Source organism: Schistocerca piceifrons, chromosome 3 (genome assembly GCF_021461385.2).
Source record: "Schistocerca piceifrons isolate TAMUIC-IGC-003096 chromosome 3, iqSchPice1.1, whole genome shotgun sequence".
Classification (NCBI taxonomy): Eukaryota; Metazoa; Arthropoda; class Insecta; order Orthoptera; family Acrididae; genus Schistocerca; species Schistocerca piceifrons.
In genome coordinates, this window is record NC_060140.1 from 536,013,011 (window position 1) to 536,039,160 (window position 26,150).

Consider the following 26,150-nt stretch of genomic DNA (forward strand, 5'->3'; position numbering starts at 1 on the left):
CACGTAGCGCTCTGTATGAAAATCACTGGCTGTGCTGTGTGCAGTCTGTGGCTAGTTTACATTGTCTGCCATTGTAGTGTTGGGCAGTTGGCTGTTAACAGCGCTTAGCGTTGCACAGTTGGAGGTGAGCCGCCAGCAGTGGTGGATGTGGGGGAGAGAGATGGCGGAATTTTGAGAGCGGATGATCTGGATGTGTGTCCATCAGAGACACAGTAAATTTGTAAGACTGGATGTCATAAACTGCTATATATATTATGACTTTTGAACACTATTAAGGTAAATACATTGTTTGTTCTCTATCAAAATCTTTCATTTGCTAACTATGCCTATCAGTAGTTAGTGCCTTCAGTAGTTTGAATCTTTTATTTAGCTGGCAGTAGTGGTGCTCGCTGTATTTCAGTAGTTCGAGTAACGAAGATTTTTGTGAGGTAAGTGATTTATGATAGGTATAGGTTATAGTTAGTCAGGGCCATTTTTTTGTAGGGATTTTTCAAAGTCAGACTGCGTTGCGCTAAAAATGTTGTGTGTCAGTTTAGTGTTGATCAGAATAGGTAAAAAGCGAAATGTCTGAGTACGTTCAGTTCTGCTCAGCTGTTTGAAAATCAAATAATGCAAGTGGTTCATCAGCATAGTAATTCATTAATTTTTCTAAGGGGACGTTACACTACCACTATGACTTTACGTATCAGAGTAATGTCTCGTCAAAAGCAGCCTGATACAGAGTGTAGATACATATTACATATCAGTATTAAATATTCGTATTCTTCTAAAAGCTTAAGACTGCATGTGAAGCAATCCATTCTGGAACAAATTCCACGTTTCGTTTTAGCTAGTGCAAACAAACGTTGTTCTAAACAGAGTTAAAACATAAAAATACGATTATATACCATTTCATCAGGCTGTACCTTCTCCCTGCATGTCGATCAGTGCGCCCTTGACTAAACATCGCTTGGCAGTGAACCTAGAAGAGATGTCCCTTGTTACCTCTATGAATATGTTTCATTAAAGCCACTTTAGGCTAGAATGATGGAATGGTGTAGCATAGTCTCTTTTACATTCTGAATATTTTATTTAATTAAGAGAGAGTATCAGTGAGAATTGATGATTTTTTTCTTTTTTTATTTGGTGAAACTTTTCACATGACTAACTTTAGAAGATAATCCACAGGTCTTTATAACGACGCTGAACGATCTATATTGACATACGTGGAACTTTTTGTAGCCCACTCGTATTTGTAAGGTAGTTTCTAATAAAGGTTTAATAAAATTGTTTGTCCAAGACATATTCAGTAGATATCAATTACAGAGGGTGACAGAGTGATCCACAGTAGTTTCCACATGAATCTGGAGAACGTGATGTACAATCAAGTACAGGACTAGAGATCAATATTTACAAATACCTATTCTCAGATATTACATTTATGTCACTGAATAAAGATAATGTTGCTGTTAGTAAATCACCTATATAAGTTGTAGTAAATATGTAATTTCCCTACAGGCTGAGGACATACTGGTGACCGTGGACGAGGGCACGCTGCTGGGAACCACGGCCACCAGCCTCTACAACACGACGTACACGGCCTTCCTTGGAATCCCATACGCTGAGCCACCGCTTGGAGCGCTGCGTTTCGCTGTGAGTTTACTGACAGCAGACAGTGATAAGTAACAATCTGGTGCTCACTAACACTAAGGGTGGCGAGCACCAACCAGGAGTAAGTGAAAATAAAGTGGTAAGTTACTGAGAGAGAAGAAAATCGGTGACTTTCAGTCGATAGTACTGAACTAAAGGAGTAAATTACTACGGGAGTAAATTTTTCATTTACTTCCGAAGTAAATTTATTCACTCCATTACTGGTGGAGAGCACCATTGAAAATTACGCTACTACGTTAGTAACTGAAGGAGGAAATAAGGCCAAAATTTACTCCTAGGCTGTAGTGGGAGTAAAGGAAGAGAGCAAGGTGCGACCTTTGAGTTCTGTATTCTACGTGTCGAATTCTATGGATTACCTGGACAACGAAGAACATATGGAAATTGAGGAAGAGCCGAACATCCCAAGAATGAGGGTTGTAATGGAGAGAAGTGACCCAGTGATTTCAAAGCGTGGTTTGGGTATCGTAAGGAATCATTTGAGCTGTTGCTTGATATGCGACCGCTGCCAGCAATCTTGTACAGTGGCTTCATTTCTGTCAAGTCATTTACATAATATTGCCCTCAAGCACATCTCCGTTGCATGGACCCTCTACGTACTCCTTCCACTTTTCCGCTTTCCCTTCATTGCGTATGACTGGTTTTGCGTCTGAGCTCTTGATATTCTTACAGGTGATTCTCTTTGCTCCAAAAGGCTCTTTAATTTTCCTGTAGGCTGTTACTGTCTTTCCCCTAGTGATATGCGCTTCTAAATCCTTACATTTGTCTCTAGCCATTCCTGCTTAGCTACTTTTCATTTCCTGTCAATCTCATTTTTAGACGTTTGTATTCGCTTTCGCCTGCTTCATTAAAGCAATTTTATATTTCTTTCCTTTCATCAACGAAAATCCAATATGTCTTGGGTTACCAAAGATTTCTAGTAGTCCTCGTCTTTTTACCTACTTGATCCTCAGCTGCCCACTATTTCATCTGTCAGAGCAGCTCCTTCTTTTTCTATTGTATTCATTTCCCCTGTTCCTGTCAATTGTCCCTAATGCTCCCTCTGAAACTCTCCACTCCCTCTGGTTCTTTGTGTTTGTCCAGGTCCCATCTCCTTAAGAGGCTACATTTTTGCACTTTCTTCAGTTTTAATCTACAATTCATAACCAATAAATTGTGGTCAATGTCTACATCTACCCCTGGAAATGTCTTACAATATAAAATCTGGTTCCGAAATGTCTGTCTTACAATTACGTAATCACCTTCCGGTGTCTCCAGGCTTCTTCCACGCACACCACTGTCGTTCACGATACTTAAACCGAGTGTTAGCTATGGTTAAATTATGCTCTGTGCAAAATTCATTCTTTTCCCCCTATCCATTTTCACCTACTACCCTTCCTTCTCACCCTTTTCCTACTATACAATTCCAGTCCCAATGACTGTTAAATTTTCGCTTCCCTTAAACATCTGAATAATTTCCTTCATCTCATTACACATTTCTTCAATCTCGTCATCATCTGCGGAGCTAGTTGACATATAAACTTGTACTGCTGAGGTGGGAGTGGGCTTCGTGTCTGTCTCGGCTACAATAATGCGTTCACTATGCTCCACTATGCTATTCATAATAGCTTCCCCACGTTCCAACTTTTTGTTCATTATTAAACCTACTCCTGCATTACCCATATCTGATTTTGTTCTCATAACCCTGTGTTCAAGCAACCAGTAGTCCTGTTCCCCCTGATACCGAACTTAACCGACTACCACTATATCTAACTTTAACCTGTCCATTTCCCCATTCAAATTTTCCAACCTATCTGCCTAATTAAGGGATCTGATAATTCACACTCCGATCAGTGGATAGCAAGTTTTATTTCTTATAATAACAAAATCCTCCTGAGTATTCCACGGCTGGAAATCTGAATGGGGGACTATTTTTCCTCCGCGATATTTTGCACAGGATGATGCCATGGTCATTTAACCATACAGTAGAGCTGCATGTCCTCGGGAAAAATTACGGTTGTAGTGTACACTTGCTTTCAGTCGTTCGCAGCATCAACACAGGTTGATGTTACAAGGCCAGATCAGTCAATCATCCAGACTGTTGCCCCTGAAATTAATGAAAAGGTTGCGGCCCATTCATTAGTGGTTGCACCTACAGCTATCTGTGTCGCTGAGGCACACAAGCCTCCCCACCAACGGAGATCATAGGGGGAGTATGGGATCAAAGTATGAATATTACCCACTTCCTGCAGCTTAAAGAAACGAAACCAATCGTTTCATTATTTTCGCATTATATGTGGTCTATGGTGCGCCTTAATGGGCTGGTGGAGGCTCTATTTAGCTCATTAGCCATTCCTGAGAAAACCTGAAAAATATGGTTTTGAGTTCCGAGATGGCTGAACACAGCAAATGATTGAAATTGTTGCCATAGGCCTATAGTCCTAAGATCCTGATCTCGAGACACCAGGAAAATTTTCTTGATATCTTTATCCACTTTCGAAATCTATCGCTTGTTCCTTTGTCCCGCATTTTGCGCGGGGTTCGCGTGGTTAAATCGGATTTGGCATGTTAATGTGAAGGGGTGGCCGGATGCCCCACCTGCTGCCACCCTGTACCCCCCGGGACGGAATCAGAGTACCCCATCTGTCTGCATCTAGTTTAAATCATGGAAAAGTGCGGATATGTTTCAAATGTCTGTGAATTGTGTAACTGAGGCGGGACGTGGGGACCAGTCCGGTATTCACCTAGAGGGATGTGGAAAACCGCCTAAAATCCACATCCAGGCTGGCCAGCACACCGGCCCTCGTCGTTAATCCGGCTGGCGGATTCGATCCGGGGCCGGAGCCCCTACCCGAGCCCAGGAAGCAGCGCATTAGCGCTCTCGGCTAACCTGGCGGGTCTTTATCCGCTTCCGAAATACGGAGGTTCAAATTTACTCTACTTGTTCACGTAAAATACGCACGTAATATCGGGTGTGAGGCAAAAACGTAGTTTATGAAGTGACTTATCGCGGAGGAATATGTTGTAGAGTGCCTCCGTTATCATCATAAGGGATCTGGGAGCACCATGTTGTACAACCAAAACACATGCGCGTAAAATCCGGTCTGGGGTGTAAAATTAATTTGGTCTTCTTTGAATTTCACGAAGAAAGCTATCAAAATTTTACTTTCACATAAACTGCTTTTCATGTGAATGGCGTGCCATGCTGTAGCAGGAAAAAGATCCAACAGAAAATGCTCCTAACAGAGCAGACAAAAAGTGAACATGCTCCTGTTGAATATGCTCCTGCACAGTGGGAGTGGAACATAGTTGACAGGGACAGAACAGTGCTGGGAAAGGAGTGAAGGAGACAGCGCCTGAGGGACATGAATAAAGAGAAGTGGGTGAGAGCCAATGACAAGGACAGACCATTTATGACAATGATAAGGAGGAAGGGAGAGACACTGATAGTAGAAGAGGTAGCAATAGTGGTACAGGATCAATGAGATAGTTTCAGTAAGAAAAAGAAAAAGGGAGACAGTAGAAGTGGGACGGAATGAAGGAAACGGTGGCTCTGAGACAGGAGACAGTGACATACAAGAAGATAATGACAATGAGTTGGGTTGAACGAATGAGTGAGAATGGGCAAGGGGGATTGAATAAGTACAGCGACTTACCTCGCTGGACTAATGGGTGAGAGCGAGTTACAGTTAGCAGCTTTTTGCAGTGAGAGGTGAGTTGCATGTTTAAAAGAGCGCGAATAGTTTGGCGTGCCAAAATTTTTGAAGGTGTTGAGGAAGATAGAATGAGGGAGCTTGTACCCCACCTTTCAGTCAGTCTTTCAAAAAAAAGTGTAATAGATTTTTTTACGCTCCGAAAGAAGTATTTTTCCGCTGGTGAATTTTATGAATTACGTATCTCCTCATGATGAACATCCTTCCACCCCCAACATTCGACAGTCCTCTGTTCAGCCAAGCTGTATCCAACGTATCCAATTAATTGAGAAGGTATTCAGATACCACAGAATTATGCTACTATCCACATGACCGCAAAAAAAGTGGGAAGAATTAGAAAATCATACTTTATTATGAATGTTATATGTGCCACACCAGAAAACGGACTGATTCCGAGTGAAAATAAAAAACATTCTACAAGGTAAATCTTGTAAATGAAGAAACAGTACCCAGCCACTGCCAATGATGCTATTTATTTAGAAAAATAGCGCCGTTACTGGTTTTGAACCGACATCCTCATCTTCAGGCTGCTGTTCACGTTGGTATTGGATTTGTTGTTATTCACATTACTTGTACGTTCTTTTCTTTTTTTTCTATAACTAGCGTAAGGAACAATAAACGTAATATAAACTTTAACGGGCATGTAAAGATCAACCTGTCGGCTAGAAACCGATAACGGTGCTGTTAGCGTAAATAGATAGCATTATTAACAGTGCCGGTTACTGTTTTCTTATTGGAAAGAATCAGCTGCTACTTTATATGCAGCCACGGCATCATTCATGCCAGTTTTCGATAAAATAGCAGGAAGAAAGATTTAGTCGCAAGTGTCATTAAGATTGAGGTACTGCGTTTTATTTATGGTAATACAAATCATAAATACAGCGTTAGGTTTTTAACTAATAGAAAACTATATGGCTAGCGATTAAATTTTGAAAGTTCGAGTGAAAACACAGCTACGTACAAAAAACCATTTGCCATCTGCTAACGCATTTTTCAGACTTTAATGGGGTACCTGTAAACTCAGTCTCTAACTACCTGGCAGAGTGTGTGTGCTCATGCTACTTCTATTGCAGCAAGTGAAGCACCATTGTCCTAATGTCCTTATGTCTACATAAAGAGGGACGCCGACACGGGATACCACAACTTGATACTATACCAAGTTATCTTTATCCTCCATATCCAGGAAAGCTATAGGACCACTTAAGAGACCTGTAGTGGAAGTCGAATTTGCTTTAGCAAAATTTTTATTTGGTCTGAATTTGAACAAGACGTGTCAAAAGTTACTTGCCTTTAACAGAACTCTTAATTTGTTACTTTAAGTGAAACTGAGGTACGTCACAATTAATCTGCTTTTAGTAGAACATTATATTCGAATACGAACATAACAAACATAAACAGAGGAATAAAATTAATACCGTTTCGAATAAGCTTTGAGAAGTTGGCGAGAGTAAATCTTTGAGAGGAACCCTATGAAAGGGAGACTGCATGGAAGCTACTGCGCCAAGATATCCTTATGTGTGCAGCTCGTTGATACAAGATAAGAGATCTAAATTCAAATCGTAATTAAGTCAGCAAGTTGAGTTGCACATCCAAAATATATGAGAAGCGCTCAGATTGCCGATTGTTCTGCCATGGATTGTGAAAATTTACTTCTGCTCGAAATCAGCAGAGTGTTGTAAAAAAGCCATAGATGGACGGCAGCTCCTGCCTCTGACGGAAAGCGCCGGTATCGCTCAAAACTCCATCCCCGACTCTCTCAAAAGTTCTTGCCTCCTACCAAGCTTCCCCACTCTCAAACATTACAGCAAGAGGGGCTTACATGATGGCTGACGAATACCGCAAAATTTTCGAAAAATCGGGGAAAAGACAACATACACGAAGGAATTTAACCTTCACAAAGTTGCTACTGGATTGATATCAAGTTATTTTTGACTTATCAATCACTCCAACGCCTCCGCTAGCACGAGGGCATCATTCTTCAAGACTCGAGCACTGAGGAGCCTAATTATCGTACTCACTATTTCCTGGCTCGGCGGGGCATATGTTAACCATTGCCGCCTTGACGCTGCTCGCTAACACACAACGGACAATGATGGGTGTACGCAACCTGAGTCAAGTCTAAGGACGTGCAAGAGAGTACCGACAAACAACTGCACTGATAACACGTTTTGTGATAATACGACACTTAAACTCTTTTCCATTTCCACTCTGAATATGACGTACAACAAGGAGTCTATAATGAAACGAACGTTTATCTTGTAGATATAACTCAGGCATTCCTGATAATGAATCAACTATATTTTTTTCTTTTTCTGAGTCTTCAGTCATCTGACTACTTCGACCCGGTGGACCACGAAGTCCACTCCTGTGTGAAATTTCTTGTTTCTGAGTAACACTGGTAACCTCCATCCTCAATCATTTGCTCTACAGTGTTTAGTCCCTATGGCTACCTGTAGTAGTATGGTAGTTATATCCTGATGCCTTAACGGGCGTCCCACCATCCAATTCCTTCTTTTTGTCAGTGTTTCCCACATGTTACTTTCCTCGCCGATTATTTGGGGAACCTCCTCATTCCTTACCACATCAGTCCACCTAATTTTTAACATTCTTCAGTAGCACCGCATGTCAAATGTTTATATTTTCTCCTCTTCCTGTTTTCCTGTAGACCATGTCTCAGTGCCATACAGTGCTGTGTTCCAAACGTACATTCTCAGAAATTCCTTCCTCAAATTAAGGCCCATCTTTCATGCTAGTAGACTTCTATTGGTCAGGAATGAGTTTTTGTCAATGACAGTCTTTTATGTCTTTTATGTCTTCCCTGCTCAGTCAATCACGGTCTATTTTGCTATTTAGGTAAAAGAATTCGTTAACTTCTCAACTTCGTGATCCTCAGTCACTACTTTCGTCTTCGATTGATTCTCAAAAAAATGGTTCAAATGGCTCTGAGCACTATGGGACTTAACATCTGTGGTCATCAGTCCCCTAGAACTTAGAACTACTTAAACCTAACTAACCTAAGGACATCACACACATCCATGTCCGAGGCAGGATTCGAACCTGCGACCGTAGCAGTCGCGCGGTTCCGGACTGCGCGCCTAGAACCGCTAGACCACCGCGGCCGGCGATTGATTCTCAGTCCATACTCTGTATTCATTAGACTGATCATTTCGTTTAATACATACTATAATTCATCTTCACTTTTACTCAGGACAGCAATGACGTCATCGAATCTTAGCACATATTCTTACACCCTTAACTTTTATCCCTCTCTTGAATCATTCTTTTATATCTGTCACTGCTTCTTCGATGTACTGAATCATCATCAGTGTTCAAAGACTACATCCCTGTCTTACACCCTCTTTAATACAAGCGTTTCGTCTTAGTCTTCTACTCTTGTTGTTCGTGTTGTGTTGGCTACTGTGGGAGTCGGCACCGACACACACAGGGAAGGAGAGAGGTTGAAATGACAGATGGCAGGAATCCAAACTGTTCTTACATTAAACTTTATAATTAATAGGAACCTTTATTTCTGAAAAGAAAAGAAACATGACTTAATTTCTTGTGCATCCTATGTACAATTATGTTTATCCACTATTACTACTAGCATAACGTAGGCTAAGAACTGTTTTCCTATCACTCCGTGTTGATGCTCTCGAAGATTGCGACTGAACTTGGCACGACCAGCCAATTCAGCATTGACAGGCGGGGGGCACTGAAGTCTGTCTTCGCGGAGGTGTGGCGCTGCCCGCTCTTTCCGTTGGTACGCGGGTCAGCGTCTTCTTGATGCCGTTCCGCAGCGCCTAGTTGGTTGGGGTGCAGTCGATGCTTCAGGACAGCACAGATCCTTCTTGGTTCTTGCACTTTATGTATATTACCCGTCTTTCCCTACAGCTTACCGCTATTTTTCTCAGAATTTCAAACATCTTGCATAACGTTACACCGTCGAACGCTTTGTATAGGTCTCATGAACGTGTCTGAAATTTCTTTAGTCTTGCTGCCGTTATCAATTGCAACGTCAGTATTACCTCTCTGATGCCTTTGCCTTTCCTAAGGTCAAACTGATTATCATCAACACATCTTCATCTTTGTTTTTCGTTATTCTGTATATTATTCTTGTCAGCAGCTTCGCTGCATCAGCCGTTAATCTGGTTGTGCGATAATTTCCGTACTTACCGTCTGTTGCAAGCTTTTGAATTGTTTAGATGATGTTTTTCAGGTTGTGTGATGATGTATCACCAGTCTCATACAGTCCACACACCAGCATGAATGTTTATTACCACTTCCCTCAATGAATTTAGAAATTCTGCCTTAATTGTTTTAACTTGTCGAAAGCTCTTTTAAATTCTGATGCTTATAGTGGATACTCTATCTCTTGCCTCTCGACTCCCCTTTCTTCTTCTGTCACGTCATCAGACGCTTGCCACCTATCTGCTCTCTTCTCTGTATTTAACAGTGGAATTCCCATTACACTCTTAATGTTATGAACCATGCTTTTGGTTTCAGCGAAGGTTGTTTGAATTTTTCTGTATGCTGACAATCATTTCTTTATCGATATCTTCACATTTTTCATGAAACAGTTTCGCCTTAGCTTCCTTGCACTTCCTATTCCTTTCATCCCTAAGTGACGTGTGGTTCTGTATTCCTACATTTCCCTTTAGATTATTCTGCTCCCTTCTTTCGTCGACCAACTGAAGCACTTTTTCTGTCACCCAAGGTTTCCTCACAGTATCCTTATTTGTGCCTTTGTTTTTCTTTCCAACCTCCGTGACTGTACTTTTTAGATATCTTTTCAACTGAAGTGCCCTCTGAGCTGTTTACTACCGCAATATCAATTGCGTCAGCGAACTTCATGCGTGTCTCTTCATTCCTTAATACTTCCATATCCCACTTCTTCTCGCATTTATTCTACCTGACTAGTTTCTTAATCTTACGCCAACTCTTCAACATTAGTACATTGTGACCTGAGTTTGTATCTGCTCCTAGGTACTATTTACAATTCAGTACCTGAATCGGAATCTCTGCCCGACGATGATGTAATCCAAATGAATCGCTGATTGCAAAAACCTACGGCCACATTTGGTGAAAACTGAGTTATAGGCAAAAATGCGTACTCTGCACGTAGCTCCACCAGACTGTGCATGAAAACAGAGTAAGCTATCGTTTGTTGCCGTTCAAACAGAGATAAAAAGTTTGAGCAGAGTGCAGAAAGTCCCAAGTCCAGGACTTCGGTTATTTTTCTTCTCAACTGTTGGCACTACAGTAAAGTGCGGTACAGCTGTATGGAAGAAATTGGCATTGTGGATTTTAGTATTCTTGTGAAAATGGTTGTAGTGGCGTGTACCAGCAGTTATGAGAAGAAAAGAGTGAAACATTCTCCGGAATATCAAAGAAATATTATGAAGAAAGCTAAAATTTATGGAGAGGAACATGTGAATCAAAGAAGCAAAGAAATTCCGAAAAAAGGTGACAGGAGAAGACTGCAAGCGTCGAAGAAGCTGTTTTAGTGTTATTGCAGCAGACAACAGAACTCGAGCTTTAGAACATTTTCTGGACATGGAATTCAAGAATGACCAGCACCTATCGCTGCAAGGACTGATCACAGCTAGTGATGTGAAAAGACACCGCCCGAGAAGTAGGAAGGGGTGCAGTCGTGAAAAGTCTTTTAGCTGCTGTGTCCTTATTGGAGACAAACGATTTCAGGTATGTGGAAAATTTTTTCTAAGTATTTATGCAGTAACTGACGCGAGAGTTAAAGGAATTCACAAACTGCTGTGTAGTGGGCAGACACCGAAAGACGGAAGAGGGAAAAGTATAATTGTCAATGCTATGCCGTCGAGGAAACTGTCAAAATTAGAGATCACATCAGATCATTCCCCATTAAGAAAAGTCATTATGGCAGCCGCACTATGCACTACCTTGGCTGTGAACTACCTGTGAAAAAATGCACCAACTTTTTATTGCTAAACATCATAACTCACCAGTGAAATACGAGTACTATAATCATCTTTTTCGTGAAAACTTTTCACTTGCTTTCGGAAGACTTAAAGTAGACACTTGCTGCGCCTGCGAAGAGTTGGCGTTAATGATTAAGTGAAAAACATTCAATGAGGTAGCGAAACGAGCAGCAATAGCAGAGAAGATAGTCTATATCCGAAGATGTAAGAAGTTTTATGCTGCTCTGCAAGATGGGAAAAGACATTCGGAGACTAATCCTAGAACTAGTGCTTCGTGTTTCGGATGCATGCGAAATGTTCAAGTTCGTTCCCGGTGCAAGAGCTGTTCTAGTCGCGCCAGTTGACTGTTGTATACATAATCCACATACAAGGTCATCTGTTTTTTTATCTCTGTCACGAAGGGAATGCGAAGAAAGGACCCAATGAAGTTTATACTTTACTATTAAGCTACATCGAAGATTATATAGCCCAAGATGTGGAAAACATATTTCTGTTTTCCTATTACTGTCCAGGACAGAACAAACACAATTATCCGCCTGCATTTAGGTATTGTGGAGTTAGATTGAACATTTTTACCCTATCTGCGGTCATTCATTCCTGCCATGTGATAGGGTATTTGGTTAACAAAGAGAGCTCGCAAGAAAGTAGAGAGAACATACACAGTCCATGAATTAATGGAGCTTATAGTAACTGGAAAACTGTAATTTCATAGTGCAATTGGTGGAAGGAGATGAAACAGTAGACTTCAAGAAGTGGTGGCCATGAATTTATATGAAGACTAGCTTTTCTATTGAAATATCGAAACCAGACATTCCAAAGGCTGACAAGGGACCACTAAATATTTCTAATTTTCATCATTTCTGTTATAAATCATCAATGCCAGGAGTTGTGGGAGCAATGGAATTCATTAATGGGCTTCACCCCGATAACTTCTCCTTGAAATGTGACCAAAGGAAGAAACCACAGTTGCCAGATGAAAAGGGTTAGAAGGATACGAAAGTACCTATTGGGGTAAAGAAAATGGAAAACATTAAACAATGTGTACGATTTATTCCTGATAGTGAAAGTGTGTCATCCTTTTGGAATGAAATATTAACTTGACCTACAGAAAAAATATGCAATAAACGTTGGGTGGACATCTCTATTTTATACATTAAATACTATTTTGTTTTGTTACTTGTTTTTTCTTTTAATTAGCGAAAAGATTCAAGTATGTCGTTTTACAGCCCTGCAATAAACACAAGAACAGTGCACTTTATTCTAAATAAAAATAGTTAATTTGTTCTTTATCTTTTGAATTTTTTTATCATTCAATGTATTGATTGCAAAAACAACCTAAATCCACAACATAAAAAATTTTGCAATGCAAATGGGTTAGCATATACGTGTGAGATGTTGACAATAAACCTGTTGAGTGCCACTTAATCTTCAGCTTAAGGATAACCTTATTCTAATAATTTATATAGTACTTACATTGTTTTTCTCACTTCCCTTAAAAGTAGGTGAATGTGACTTACGTTGCTTTGCAATCTGCGATTAATATGAAATCTTTCCGTATCTCCCAGCATTTTCCATGTATAACTCCACTTCTTGTGATTCTTGAACAGGGTATTTGCTATTACTAGCTGAAATTAGTTGTAGGTCTCAGTTAGTTTTTCTTCTCTGTTATCCCTACTACGAAGCCCATGTTCTCCTTTCTTCTTCTCCTTTCTCTATAACCACGTTCCAGTGTCCCATGACTATTAAAATTTCACCTCTTTTTACGTACTGAATTACCCTTTCAGTATCCTCATATACTTTCTTATCTCTTCGTCCTCTGGATGCGACGTCGACATGTGTAGCTGAACTATTCTTATCGGTGTTGGTTTGCTGTCGATTCTGATGAGAACTAATCTGTCATAGAACTGTTTTGCGTAATTCACCTCCTCTTCTAACTCCGTATTTATAAGGATCCCTGCTTCCGTTATACCATTTTCTACTACTCTTGATCACTTGTCTCACCGGAAATGTTTGTTTTATTTTCATTTACTGATACTTCAGTACTAAATGGGCAGGTTTCCACCCGAGGGATAATACAGTGCCCTGAACCTCTGTCTGCTCCTCCGATCTCTTTGGCAAGGCCGTTGGTTGAACGAGGGTGACATTATAAGCCGGAAATCTATGGTCGCGATTGCTGATGATTTTCATTCAAAATTTATGCGATGGTGAGCTTCGAATGAAGGACCCAAGACTTTGTCGTTATTATTAAAGATGCTACCCGGACAACACGGGTGCCTACTCGGCAATTAAATTTGATGAAATTGCTCATTTATGTGATAAAATGCCGTTAATTTTGCGTTATGTAAACTTTTATGTATTAAAGTGGGAATAAAGACCTTTTTTTATTTGAATTACTAATACAAGGTGTCACATCATGGGTATAGGAAGTAACTGAATACAATTTCAGATGTAAAAACTATTGGGTTTTAGTGCCACGCGTTTTTTCCTGTATCTTCGGGGCTCACGTTTCTGTCTTCTTCCTGAGACCTTCTTCCAGAAAAAGACCGCACGTTCTGCCGCACTGTCAACCTCCCGAAAATTTAAGGTAACATTTTTCGCTTTTATAAACGTTGCTGTAGATGATTGTCTATTTAGTATCGTTGCTGTGATTGTTTGAAGAACAACCCGGTGTACCAGATGCTTGAAGACATCGCAAGTGTGCCAACTTGTTTGTGTTTGTATTCTGCGGTGGTGTGCTCTTAGTACTGAGAACAGCCAGCCAAACCACCAGCAGGCTAAAGAAGATGTCACGATGTCGCGATTAAAAGTGTTCGTGCGTTCAGGAACATCGGCGGGTTCTCTGACCTCACGTTTCTACTGGAAAATTGCATCGTCGCTAAAATGCAAACATGAAAAATGTCAGTATCTCGACCACACGTTTCACTACGATCTGTTACGATCGACCTTCTTGGTTATTTGAGCGCACATGTCGCTCCCGCTGTTTTAGACATTCTTCAGCTGCACGCTCTGTCTTCCCTACGTATACTTGCACCTAACCTCGTATACTACTGCAGTCTGTAGGCGTTCTGGTTGATCTTCGTGCAACATGTCTTTGTTTTCTGGCTGTTCTAAAAATTGGTTTTATTTCTACGATTTGGACTATATATTAATGTAAGTAAAATGGTCCTTAATAAAGCATTAACAGTTATATGGAATTACGTACGTACACCGGATGATAATCCAATCGACCACCACAATGCCACCTGGTGGACATGTGTATATAGTGATCGTTGTGTTCGCACCACTTTCCTATCAGGCGCCAGCTGGTGGTGAACATGAACACTTGTATTCGGCGTAATACAGCTATGTTTACTTCTGTGCAAAGTAATGTGACATTTGTCCTGTCGATTTGATAGAGGGAGTGTATATGCGATGGGAAACGACTTGCAGTACTGATGGACGATGCGTTATAATATTTTAAAGCGTAAGCACTGTTTGAAATGCCTGGGATAGCAGGAGAGAGCGGATTAGGTTGTGGAAAGGTACCAAAAGAAGTTGCTGTCTGTTGCACTCAACATAAAAACTTTATTTATCAACACACAATATTACAACAAGGATGCAAAACACTCACAACCTTAATTGACCTCCTTTAATGAACTTCAGATCGGCTGAAGGCCACACTCAAATTCAAGACAAGGCCTAAGCAAGAAATTGAAATACAAGGTCCTTCTGAAGGTTCCACCCAAAAATATTTTCTAAATCTTCTATCTAAACAGGATGAAGGCCTCAGCAATTTAATTTTAAAGGAACTTGGCTGGAGGACGCATATTAAGCAATAAGAAGAGTTTCAATCAAAAGGCAGAAGGCCTAATCTTAAAACACTTGATGCAAAATTCGGCTGAAGGCCCCATACAAAAGCATAACAATCTTATGTCTTAAGGGCAAGACAAGAAAATTAACTTAAGAATATTAAAACTCGGCTGAAGTCTGCACATCAGCAAATAATTTAATGGCTTAAGCCCTAGAAAGAAGAGTTTCAATTTTAAAACGCAGAAGGCCACATCTTTAAACATTTCATATAAAATTCGGCTGAAGGCCACTATAACAGTCTCATGCCTTGAGGGCAAGACAACAACATTAATTTAAGAGCTATTGATACTCTTCTGAGGGCCACATATCAACCAAATAACTAAAACCCAAACAGGGAAATTACTATATAGTGCACAAGTAAAGGCGCTCAGAAGTTTCCAGGGGTCAGCCTGAGATTGTAACACTAACCCCCGTTTAGGTGAGACAGGTAGCCTGTCCAACGACTTCTTAATCTGAAGGCAGCCCAACCGATAGACAGCCAACTCACCGATCAACAAAATCAGTTCCACTCCACGCAACCAGTAAAACGACCATAGGATTTCAATACAACGACACACAGAATATTAGCGCCCACAACAACCAACAACACCTGAGCTGTCGAACTACACGCCGCACTGGACAGCAACAACACGATGAGGAAAATACACTGCCTAAAATTACGTCAACGACCTGGGCAGGTAACTGGAACGTCAACAGCCACAAGGCAGAAGATACCGCTGCGCAACTTCAATAACAGGAAATAAATTAAGTTAAACTCCATAGGAAGATGGCTGGAATCTTAGCCGACTTGAATACACACACGTTGTTGCTCGCGGGAATGTGCCAATGGCGACAACCAGGATCAAACGAAAAAATGCAAACAGTTGAGGCTCGATAGTAGGTTACGTGACAACTCAACTTTCATGTCCAAGATCGGTGGGCGACGAACTTCGTAGCACTCGCAAGCAGCCCCTCACACTCAACCGCGCGTGACGCCGCCAGCGGCCCCGGCCAGAGCACGTGCGATGGAGACTTACTTGCTGCTTCACTCCAACCGACCGATTGTCCGGGTCCAGAAACGGTGAAAGGACCAAATACACGTCGGCCGAAGAGACGACCAACCGAACGACAAACCAACGGTCGTCCAGCTCCAATCTCCCTCTCTCGGACAGTTCATGTGTGTAGGCAGCGGTCGGCGAGCACTGGTTTCCGCGCCTCACCGGCGCTCCGTCCTCGACTTCACTGCTGGTCCGTCTCCAACTGACTGTCAGACACACGACGATCCGGAAATACTATCGGTCGCTGCGGAGACGGTACAACAGTCCACTTACCGATACGTGCTGCTTCTGCCGCTCACGGGCAAGTAAGGCAGGAAGTCAGTGACACCAGGAAATGGAATAAGAAAACGAGACGGCAGTTCCGTAATAGAAGATGACAAACAATAAAGGACATGAACATGAGCCGTGCACGCCTCAATGTTATAGCTCCATAGGTTGTGTCATAAAAGAATTAATCGAGTAGTAATGTAATGCCTGTAAAATACTTTTTTATCAGTTTCTGTTCATCCTCATGTTCGTCCGATAGTGACGGATAACTCTGTAGAAAGTGGTCATCCAGTAAAATGTTTCTTTAGCGATCTTGGTTACTGAATTTTTTTTTCAGTTGCCGGCTACTCCTTAGTGTATATGCCAACAAAATGTAGTTATACTGTTACGCTGGAGGATCTTTCGAGTGTGACTGATAGCGCTCTTTGTGTATGGCGGAATCACCAGCTGTCATGGTGTTGCATCCTCTCTGTTATCCTTAGCTGCAGCTGTTTTTAGTTTCTGACTACTGAGCTTGTTTCATTGCCATTCGATGACAATGATTTCCTTAGATGACCTAAGTCTTGTTTTAAATTGACTTGATAAATGTTGTTCCTCAACCTGTAACTGCCGCAGGCCCCGCAGCCAGCAGCAGGCTGGGATGGAGTGCGGAACGCCACCCAGTACGGCAGTGACTGCATTCAAGAGGACGGCAGCGGCTTAGAGGACTGCCTCTACCTGAACGTGTACGTGCCTGGAGTTCCAGAAGAGGGCGTCAAACTGCCCGTCATGTTCTGGGTACACGGCGGAGGGTATGTACGCGGTGGGGGCTCTTCCCGCGAGTACGGACCAGACTTCCTCGTCTCCTACGGTGTCATACTCGTCACCATAAACTACCGGCTGGGGGCTTTTGGTACGTATTGTTATCGTGATGGTAAGTCACATTTTCAATGACTTGTCTCATTCTTAACGATATACCCATACTGTCTGTAACAGATCGCGGTAGATTGTATAAATAGCTGCGCTGTCACCCATGCCTGTCTTTAGGGTGTAGTTCACAGACGTGTAATACACTGTACAGTCATATGAATGGGACCACCTGTCAAAAGCCTGAATAACCAACTTTTACAGCACCGACTGCTGCGAGCCAAAATGTTCAAATGTGTGTGAAATCTTATGGGACTTAACTGCTAAGGTCATCAGTCCCTAAGCTTACACACTACTTAACCTAAATTATCCTAAGAACAAACACGCACACCCATGCCCGAGGGAGGATTTGAGAACCTCCGCCAGGATCAGCCGCACAGTCCATGACTGCAGCGCCTTAAACCGCTCGGCTAATCTCACGCGGCTGCTGCGAGACCAGCAAGAAGAGATCCAATGACGTTTTGGAAGGTATCAATAGGGATGTGGAGCCATGCAAACTCTAGTACCATTTCCAGCTACGCTAAGTTTCTTGGTTGAGGATGCATGCTGCAAACAGACGGATCGAGGTGGATTCTTGAGTGAGTTTAAATCCGGGAAGGTTGGTGGCCAGGGTTAAACTCGTCTTGGTGCTCGTCGATCTACGCCCGTACATAGCGATGTGCGTCATAATTTTCACGATATTGGTTAAAACACAAAATCCACAGATGTGGAAGACATTAGTGTGGGCTCCAGTGTCATACAATGCACAGCCACTTATCCAAACGAAAGAGTCAGTTAATTCGGAAAGAACTACACTCACAAATCCCAAGTGGTGTACACTATTCGCAAAAAAGGCTCTAATTCCTTATGATGAATGACTGAACAGGGTAACAGGTGTTTACTGCTGCTTCTACTGGAATTATTAACTTTGTGATGCATTTTAAATTGTTATGATGTTAGCCAGTTGTCCAGTGTGAGGCGAGATTGAGTTTGTTCTGTGTTAACTTTGTTCTGCTTTCTTAAAATGATTGGGGGACTGATGACCTTCGCTGTTTAGTCCCCCTTAAACATCCCAACAACCACCAACCACCACCATCTTAAAATGATTATTATGCTGTGATTATTTTCGGCCTACTTGAAGTTCTCTCAGGGTACAAAATACATAGTTGTTTTATGCTAAGTGATTTTCCATTTTGATAAATAAAACTTTGATGCTAAATAAAATAATTGTTAAATTGAGCACCACGTCTAGGTAATACGCATTCCATTCAAATCCAACACTACATAATCTCTATTAGCCATCTGACATCCACTAGTAGCAGAAAGCCTCTTCTACACCCTAATCAAAATTACAATGTGTTTGACAGTCGAACATGGGAGGAACAGTGCGACGTTGTCTGTTGATATTCGTCTGCATGCACAATATTTCACAGGCAGCTACAGCTGGGTGTTTCCTTTCTGGATATGTTCATGCTCTGCCCAATAACGTGTAGTATTCGATTGCTTAATACGGTGGCAGCGGTCATGTCAGTTATCCTGCGCACTATCGTCACTAGTTTAGGATGTTCATCCATGTAAAACAAACATGCCACACTGAAACACAATAAAGGAACGAAAACAAATCACAATAGTTATGTTATCGGTATCAAGCATCGTCTGCAACTGACTGTGGTATCTGAGGAGGTACCAAAGCGATGTAACAAAAGTGAACAGAACAGAAGGCGTGACACCGCTCAGTCTCTGATTGGTTATTCATAGCAACTACCCTGTAAACATACTGCATTGCACCACTTGGTTATTTGACCCAGGTATAGATACTAACTTCAGCTACGTTTTTCAGTCACACTTATCCCTTTATCCACGTTAAACGTTTTCTAATGTCATCCTCTTGCTTTCTAAGCTTTTGTCCTAGTAGCTCCAGGACGTGTCTCTCTATTATTCGCTGTATACTTCTCAGGTTTTAAATGGTTCGTCGCATTAAAAGCCCATGTCTATCTGTCCATGCCAGACGTCGTTAAGGATGCTGATAGCAAGCTTTCGGTTTCAGGAACATCAGAAGCTCTATTAAAAAATCCTTATGGGGTTTAGTAAAAGCACTGATGAATCTCGTCTGCTCTTCTGTCTACGTATTTTCCTATCTAATTTGCCACTGACATCAATGGACGTATCAGAAAAAACTAATCAACAGGTTTTATTGCTCTGAGCACTATGGGACTTAACTTCTGAGGTTATCAATCCCCTAGAGCTTAGAACTACTGAAACCTAACTAACCTAAGGACATCACACACATCCATGCCCGAGGCAGGATTTGAACCTGTGACTGTAGCGGTCACGCGGTTCCAGATTGAAGCGCCTAGAACCGCTCGGTCACACCGGCGGGCTTACTGGTTTCATATCTTTGATTTTAAGTAGAAGCATTTTTATCGACATGTGTATATATTATTTTAGCGTGCCGCATCTTCAGTTCCAATTCCGGAGAAATGTAAGAACATGAGAGGCAATAGTGACCCTATGACTGCTATTAGAAGATAGTTTCATGAAAGATAAATTTACATTTATGCTAATTGTAGATTTAGAAAACCTTTTGATAATGTTGACTGAAATGTACTCCTTGGAAATGTGAAGTTATAAAGGATAAACAAAGATAGCAAAAAGTTATTTACTACTTGTATGGAGCAAAACTCCAGTCATAAAAATCGAAGTTCATGAAAATCAGGCAGTGACTGAGGAGTGAGCCTATGTTATTCAGCGTGTGCATTAGTCAAGCAATAAAGTAGATTAGGTACAAAATCTTGTAGGGAAATTAAGTTCAGGGATCTGAATTAATAATTTATGGTCTCCCGATGACATTGTAATTTCGGCAGAGGTGGCAGAACCTTTGAAAGATTAATTGAAAGGAATAACTGTGCGAGGTGCCAGGGCTAGCAGTGTATGTAACACTAAATTCTTCTAGAATCTTCATATGGAAATGATGCGCTAAGCCCCCCCCCTTTTCTAACTCCGACTTTTGCTGTTGCACAGGGATTAAGAAGAAACGGGAACCGACTGTAAACGACCCTGCAAGTGGAGTAGAAAAAAGTTTGGCACCTGCAATAATTTAATTTGATAGAAATTAAATAGATAAAGGAAAGTTTCATTAACGTAGTGAGAAATGAAAGGGTTGCTCTACAGATTAACAGAATGAAAGTTCTGTCCAAAATAACAATTTGATTTATTATGACTAAACTCAAAATAGTAAACAAACACATGAAACATTTACAATACATCAAATTGGATACTCAAATAAACGCTGTGAAGGTGAGGTTATCCATAAACTAGATTGTGACATTTATGACCAAGTGGTATGTGGAGCCAATTCCTTGCAACTCAAATCTTAAGAGAAACACCCAGCCAACCCAACAGTACTGAGAACTCAGGCAATGAACATCCAAGACAGAACCACGTAAGAAAGGATGGGAACAGGCGCGCTCTGCTGATTATCACAGAGAAAATTCCCTAATCTGCCGGTGCTGCGGACATACATTACCAAGCTGTCTTCTTAACTGCAAGAACATGATCTGGCGTACCGGAAGCGATGGCTGGTTGCTTCGACATCCCGTTGTGGTGATGATAATGTCGTGAGTATAGCCCGAAACAAATTATTCTAGTCTGGTTGTTCCAGACGAGTTTCCTATCAATACAAATGCGCCTCTGAGGGACACGGAGAAGGTTCGCCACACAATCACTGATCGTACGGTACAGTGATTGATTTTAACAAGCGAAGTCACACAGTAACTTCGATACAGTCAACTTTAGCCAAAACTGCTCAAGATGGACAACATAGGCCGCTTGTACACAGAATGCTGAATTGCCAACTGTACTCAGAAAGTTACGTTGAGGTTGAAACTTCAGCAACTTCATGAAACAGTTACAATTAAAAATGAAAGTATATTAGACAGCCAACAGAAGGCAGACTGGCCAGAGCAGCGAGAGCTCAGTCTTGTAACCTAGCCCAACTGAAAGGCGAGAGAAGACTCTCTCAAGAGCACCCGTACAAGCCAAACACAGAATATTCCCGCCCCCACGACAGTGGCGTGGTTAAACGTTCCAATCAGCAAGTCGAAAACTGGCGGAAACTTCCACTCTATTGCCGAAGCACTACCACTCCACCAATGGAGATTCTTGGCGCCAATTTCTGCGACGATTTTGCTACGTCACAGAACTATGCCCTGAGCAAGCCAATCACAGTTACAATTTTGCAGAAAACGTGGTAATTTGCCAAGACCGTCTGGGAACACAAGTCATTCCCATGCCTCGCTGGTAGCCTGCCAAAAGTGTTTTCACTACGTTTCTGTGAAGGAACAGAATCTCTAGCCCAGCCACTCCTTCAGGCCCGTGTGGGCGAGTCGCTCCCGCTCTTATGACAATGTCGGTGTCAGGAAGGTATCCACTCAACTCCCTCACACCCGTCGACTGAACCCTTTCAAGATCAGCAGAGCCCGCCTGTCACCAGACCAACCAGGTGACGAGAGATGCTGCGTGGGAAGTCCATGTGTGAAGGAATAGCAACTTTTCACGGCATGCAATTAGAGAGGAAAATCGAATTACTCAGAGTAAGATAGAAATATGAGAGGGGGTTCATGCCACCTCTCAACCGTTGTCGTCAAAAGAAGCTAAAAGATGGTTATTTACAAAGGCAAAACGGGAGTAATGAATGTAGTTGAATTCAGTCAGGTGAAACAGAAAGAATTAGATTAGATAATGGAACAATAAAAATAGTGAGTATTGATATTGGGGTAGCAAACTCTCTAACGACAGTAGAAGTAAACAGGATTTAAAATGCCCACTCGCAATAGCAAGGAAACCTTTTCTTCAAAAGAGAAATATTCCAACACCAAATTTAAATTTAAGTGATAGGAAGTATTTCCTGAAAGTAAGCGCCAGTAATGTACCCTTCTACTATCCAATTATAGTGTTTTTTTTCAGAATTTAGGAAGAATCCATTTTCTGAGAACCAGTTTATAATTGTTCGGAAAATATCATTTACTATGAGAATCTCGTACATTGATTTCTCTCTAATGCGATTTATTGTAATGTATCATCTGCAAAAAGTACCAAGTTGGTTGTTAAATGGAAGGTCATTCACAAATATAAGGAATAGAAGGGGACCCAAAACTAAATCCTGTGGAACTCCCTTTGTGTTTTCTCCTTAATGACTAAAATTTTCTACCCTTCTATCATTTTTTGAAGTATTCAGGGCAACCTTTTGCATTATGTTTGTTGAGTGTGATTAAATCCATCAATTTCATAAAACATGTGTTTATCTTGGAGAGTAACATGATCAAAACAATCAAAAGCCTTCTAAAGATTAAAAAATCAGTGAGAGATATTTTGTTATGAAAATGTTCGTAACTTAAGCCGTATTAGTCACGACATATTATAAACACAATGATCTCTCTAGTTCTTTAATTTACATACTCTTTTCACAGAGACATCTAGCATGGTGTTACACGGAAGCAGGTTAGTGAGTGACTCTCGCGATGCTCCTCCCCTCTCTGCGTAATTGCGCGCGGGAACCGCTTAATTCTGATTGGCTATTGATCTGAATGACCAATCAGAGTGATCCTTGCAGATCATTCTCGTGGAAAAACTTGCCTTAGCCAACCAGTAATCAGATAGTCATTTATGTCATTACAATTTCAATTTCTATTATATTACTTAATGAAATAGAACGAAATGCAAAATGTTCTTTAAATTAATATAGAAACTTATTCCGCTTCAGACTTTTATTCTGGCTGCTCTCTTACAAAATTGACATATGTCATCAGCATCGTAGTTGCAACACAACTTTCCACCGGTTCAGTTTTACAAGGTTTTACATAAAATAACATTAAGTTCTAATGTATGTCCCACATACACTCTCTCATTCATTCCCATGTATTCACACAACAAAATAATAAGCAAATAATAATTCTGAATCATTTTTATATTACATAACGCAAGAAAGAAAATTCTAATTATGTAATTTTATACTCTGAAAACTTTGTTGTAGCTTCTATTGATAATGAAAAGCAATCTGTTCTTATTTTTAACTGAGTTTTAAAATATAAGTGTCGGTTTTAGTACATTTAGGTATTTTCCTCAGTCTCTGTAACTATAATAGATAAAAATCTGAAATTTTGACAGGATTCTTTCGTTAATAACAAAAGACAGTGTACCAAGTTTGAACAAAATCGGATAGTAGTAACCATGGTTTATTTAGATTCGTAGAGGGTATGAATTTGCGTACTGACTGAATGTTACTTGAGTTCGTTCTCACGGCTGGTAACGAAAGCTGCGCTGTGAATCAGAGCAAAGAATAAACTTACCCATCCTGAAGTGACTGCTACACGGCTGCGTGCCTTACTGCATCGAATGTTGTTTCGTAATAACTTGTTACGTTACAAGTTTATTTCTACAGGTTCCACAACCACTTGCTCAGTTATTGCAAGGTGTCTCGAATACCCTCTTCTCTAGAAGACCGTGATTTATAGTAAACATTCTGCTGCATAAGTTGGCTACATTGGTTGCTGTTATGTCACTTCCTGTTTGTGGTACAATGTATCATGCACATTTTGTGGGGCATATCACACCTATCGTTGCGTATATTTGGACTTGTTTTAAAATGACTTCACCAAAAGGAATATTAAGAAGAAAAGAAATAAGGTAAATAGATTCCACGGAACATGTCCTGCTGGAAGTTTACACCCAGAGAATTAGGGCGAGAAACACTAAGTGATTCCAAGAAGAAGTTTGTGAACAATAATGAAGTGCACAGTGAAATTGGTGCCAGTGATATCAGTTTCATATTACGTTTAAGTGTAATAAAAACAATGTGTAATCAAACTGCATGCTATAATTGGGTGGTGGAGAGATGCAATTATTGCTGAAACGTGTTCGAAAGAAATTGTTATTTCTTACTTTGGAAGTGTCTTGTTCGAATTGTTGGAGTAATAAAGGATTATGGACTCCCGAAAATGTAAGAGCAATAACCTTTTTTGGATGGATGTCAGATATTACTATGGCGTGAGATGAAAACTTTTGTGTGCTCTTATGAATCTACTAATGTTCCAAGATGCTTTCGGGAAAATAATAAAAATAATTGCAGAAGAGTCAATGTAATTTGGAGCAGTGGAAGCAGTTAAAGAAAATCATGGTAACGACGACATTTACATAGTATTTGATGGGTCATGGTAGAAAAGGGGCTATCAGTCTAAAATTTCTTGCGCATCTACTGTAAGTTTTGGTACAGGAAAGGTGTTTCACTTTCAGGTATTATCAGAACATTGCCGTGGATGCACAAATGTGGGTCCAACTGATGTGGCCACGAGCCCAGGAGAGGCGCTGCTGGTGATGTCGTGGTCTTAGTAAAGGCAGTCGCGTCTGTCGACTGCTGTCATATCCGATTAACGCCAAATTTCGCCGCACTGTCCTTATGGATAAGTTCGTCGTACTTCTCAAATAGATTTATGATGTTATTTTACGGAGAGTTGGTTGTCTGTTAGTACTGATAACTTTATGCAAACACCGCTGCTCTCGGTCGTTAAGTGAAGACTGTCGGCCATTGAATTGTCTGTTGTGAGACGTAATGCCTGAAATTTGGTATTCTCGACACACTCTTGACACTGTAGTCTTCGAAATATTGAAGTCCATAACGATTTCCGAAATGGAATATATCATGTGTCTAGCTCTAGATACCATTCCGCGTTCGAAGTCTGTTAATTAACGTCGTGCCTCCGCCAGTGTACTACTGTTTTCTACCCTCTATACGCTCTACAACCGCCATGTGTATATGTACATATCGCTATGCCACGACTTTAGTCACATCAGTGTATACAGCTCTAGCATCAATAGATGTTCTGAAGAAATGCATCACATGAAGACCTCAGAATGTAAGTGAGCCTTTCAACAATGTTCCATGAAACAGGTTACCCAAAAAAACGTATTTGTGGGCTTGAAAACACGGAATATCGTGGGCAGCGATGATGTGATCAACTTCATTGATGGAAATGCAGGCAGAATAAGTATTCTGAAGCAATTTGGATCTACGTTTGGCCCTAATACAGAAGCAGTAAGCAGTCCTACAAGAACTGGACAGACAGTGGGTCTCCAAGGCAGAAATTATGAGAAAAAATTCCGTAGAAGCAGCAAGATCCCTAAGACGGAAAAAAGAGACTGCATCCAGCTGACCCTCAGGATGTTAAATGTTAGGGAACTTGACAGTTTCAGATGGTCTATTCATTCAACAATGAGTTTTGATTTACTTAAATTTCAAATGAGATTTCTGAAAAACTACTATTTTTGCAAACGCTTCCCCTTATCTCAGAAACTACTTTGACTTGCTCCGAAATTTTTAATTTTTATTGTCAGCGGATCTACAAAGGTAGAGACAGCACTCGTAGTTTCATCATAAAAATATATTTTTTTTTGAAAAATTTGATATTTTTTAAAAATTTTCTTTAAAAAATTTGTATCTTGATTGCTAACTACGATAGATACTTGATAGTAGATCAGTGAATGTATAAGGTGTGACTCAATATCCTGGAAACGTTTCGTTTTATTATCTTATGTAATTCCTGAGAAAAATGGATACTATATGTTAAATTTAACATTATGAGGAAAAGGCATTGATACTTCCATTAAGATTTCCAAAACATGAATTAATTGCTAGTAGCAGGGAGGCGAACCTTACCCAGGCTTAGGAACCTGCCTGCCATTCTGGATGAATGTTCCACCACACTTCCACATTCGATAATTTGCTTTTGTTTTTTATACGGAAACAAAGTTCTGAAGCAATGAAA

General features: G+C 40.8%; 1 protein-coding gene across 1 annotated transcript in view; it reads left to right on the top strand.

The window, feature by feature from the left end:
* LOC124789283 (carboxylesterase 5A-like) overlaps positions 1–26,150 on the top strand; it is an 88,918-nt gene that overhangs the window by 3,500 nt on the left and 59,268 nt on the right. The window contains exons 2-3 of the mRNA XM_047256589.1: positions 1,498–1,632; positions 17,062–17,338. Coding sequence (XP_047112545.1) covers positions 1,498–1,632; positions 17,062–17,338 — 412 coding nt within the window. The remainder of the gene's footprint in view (positions 1–1,497; positions 1,633–17,061; positions 17,339–26,150) is intronic.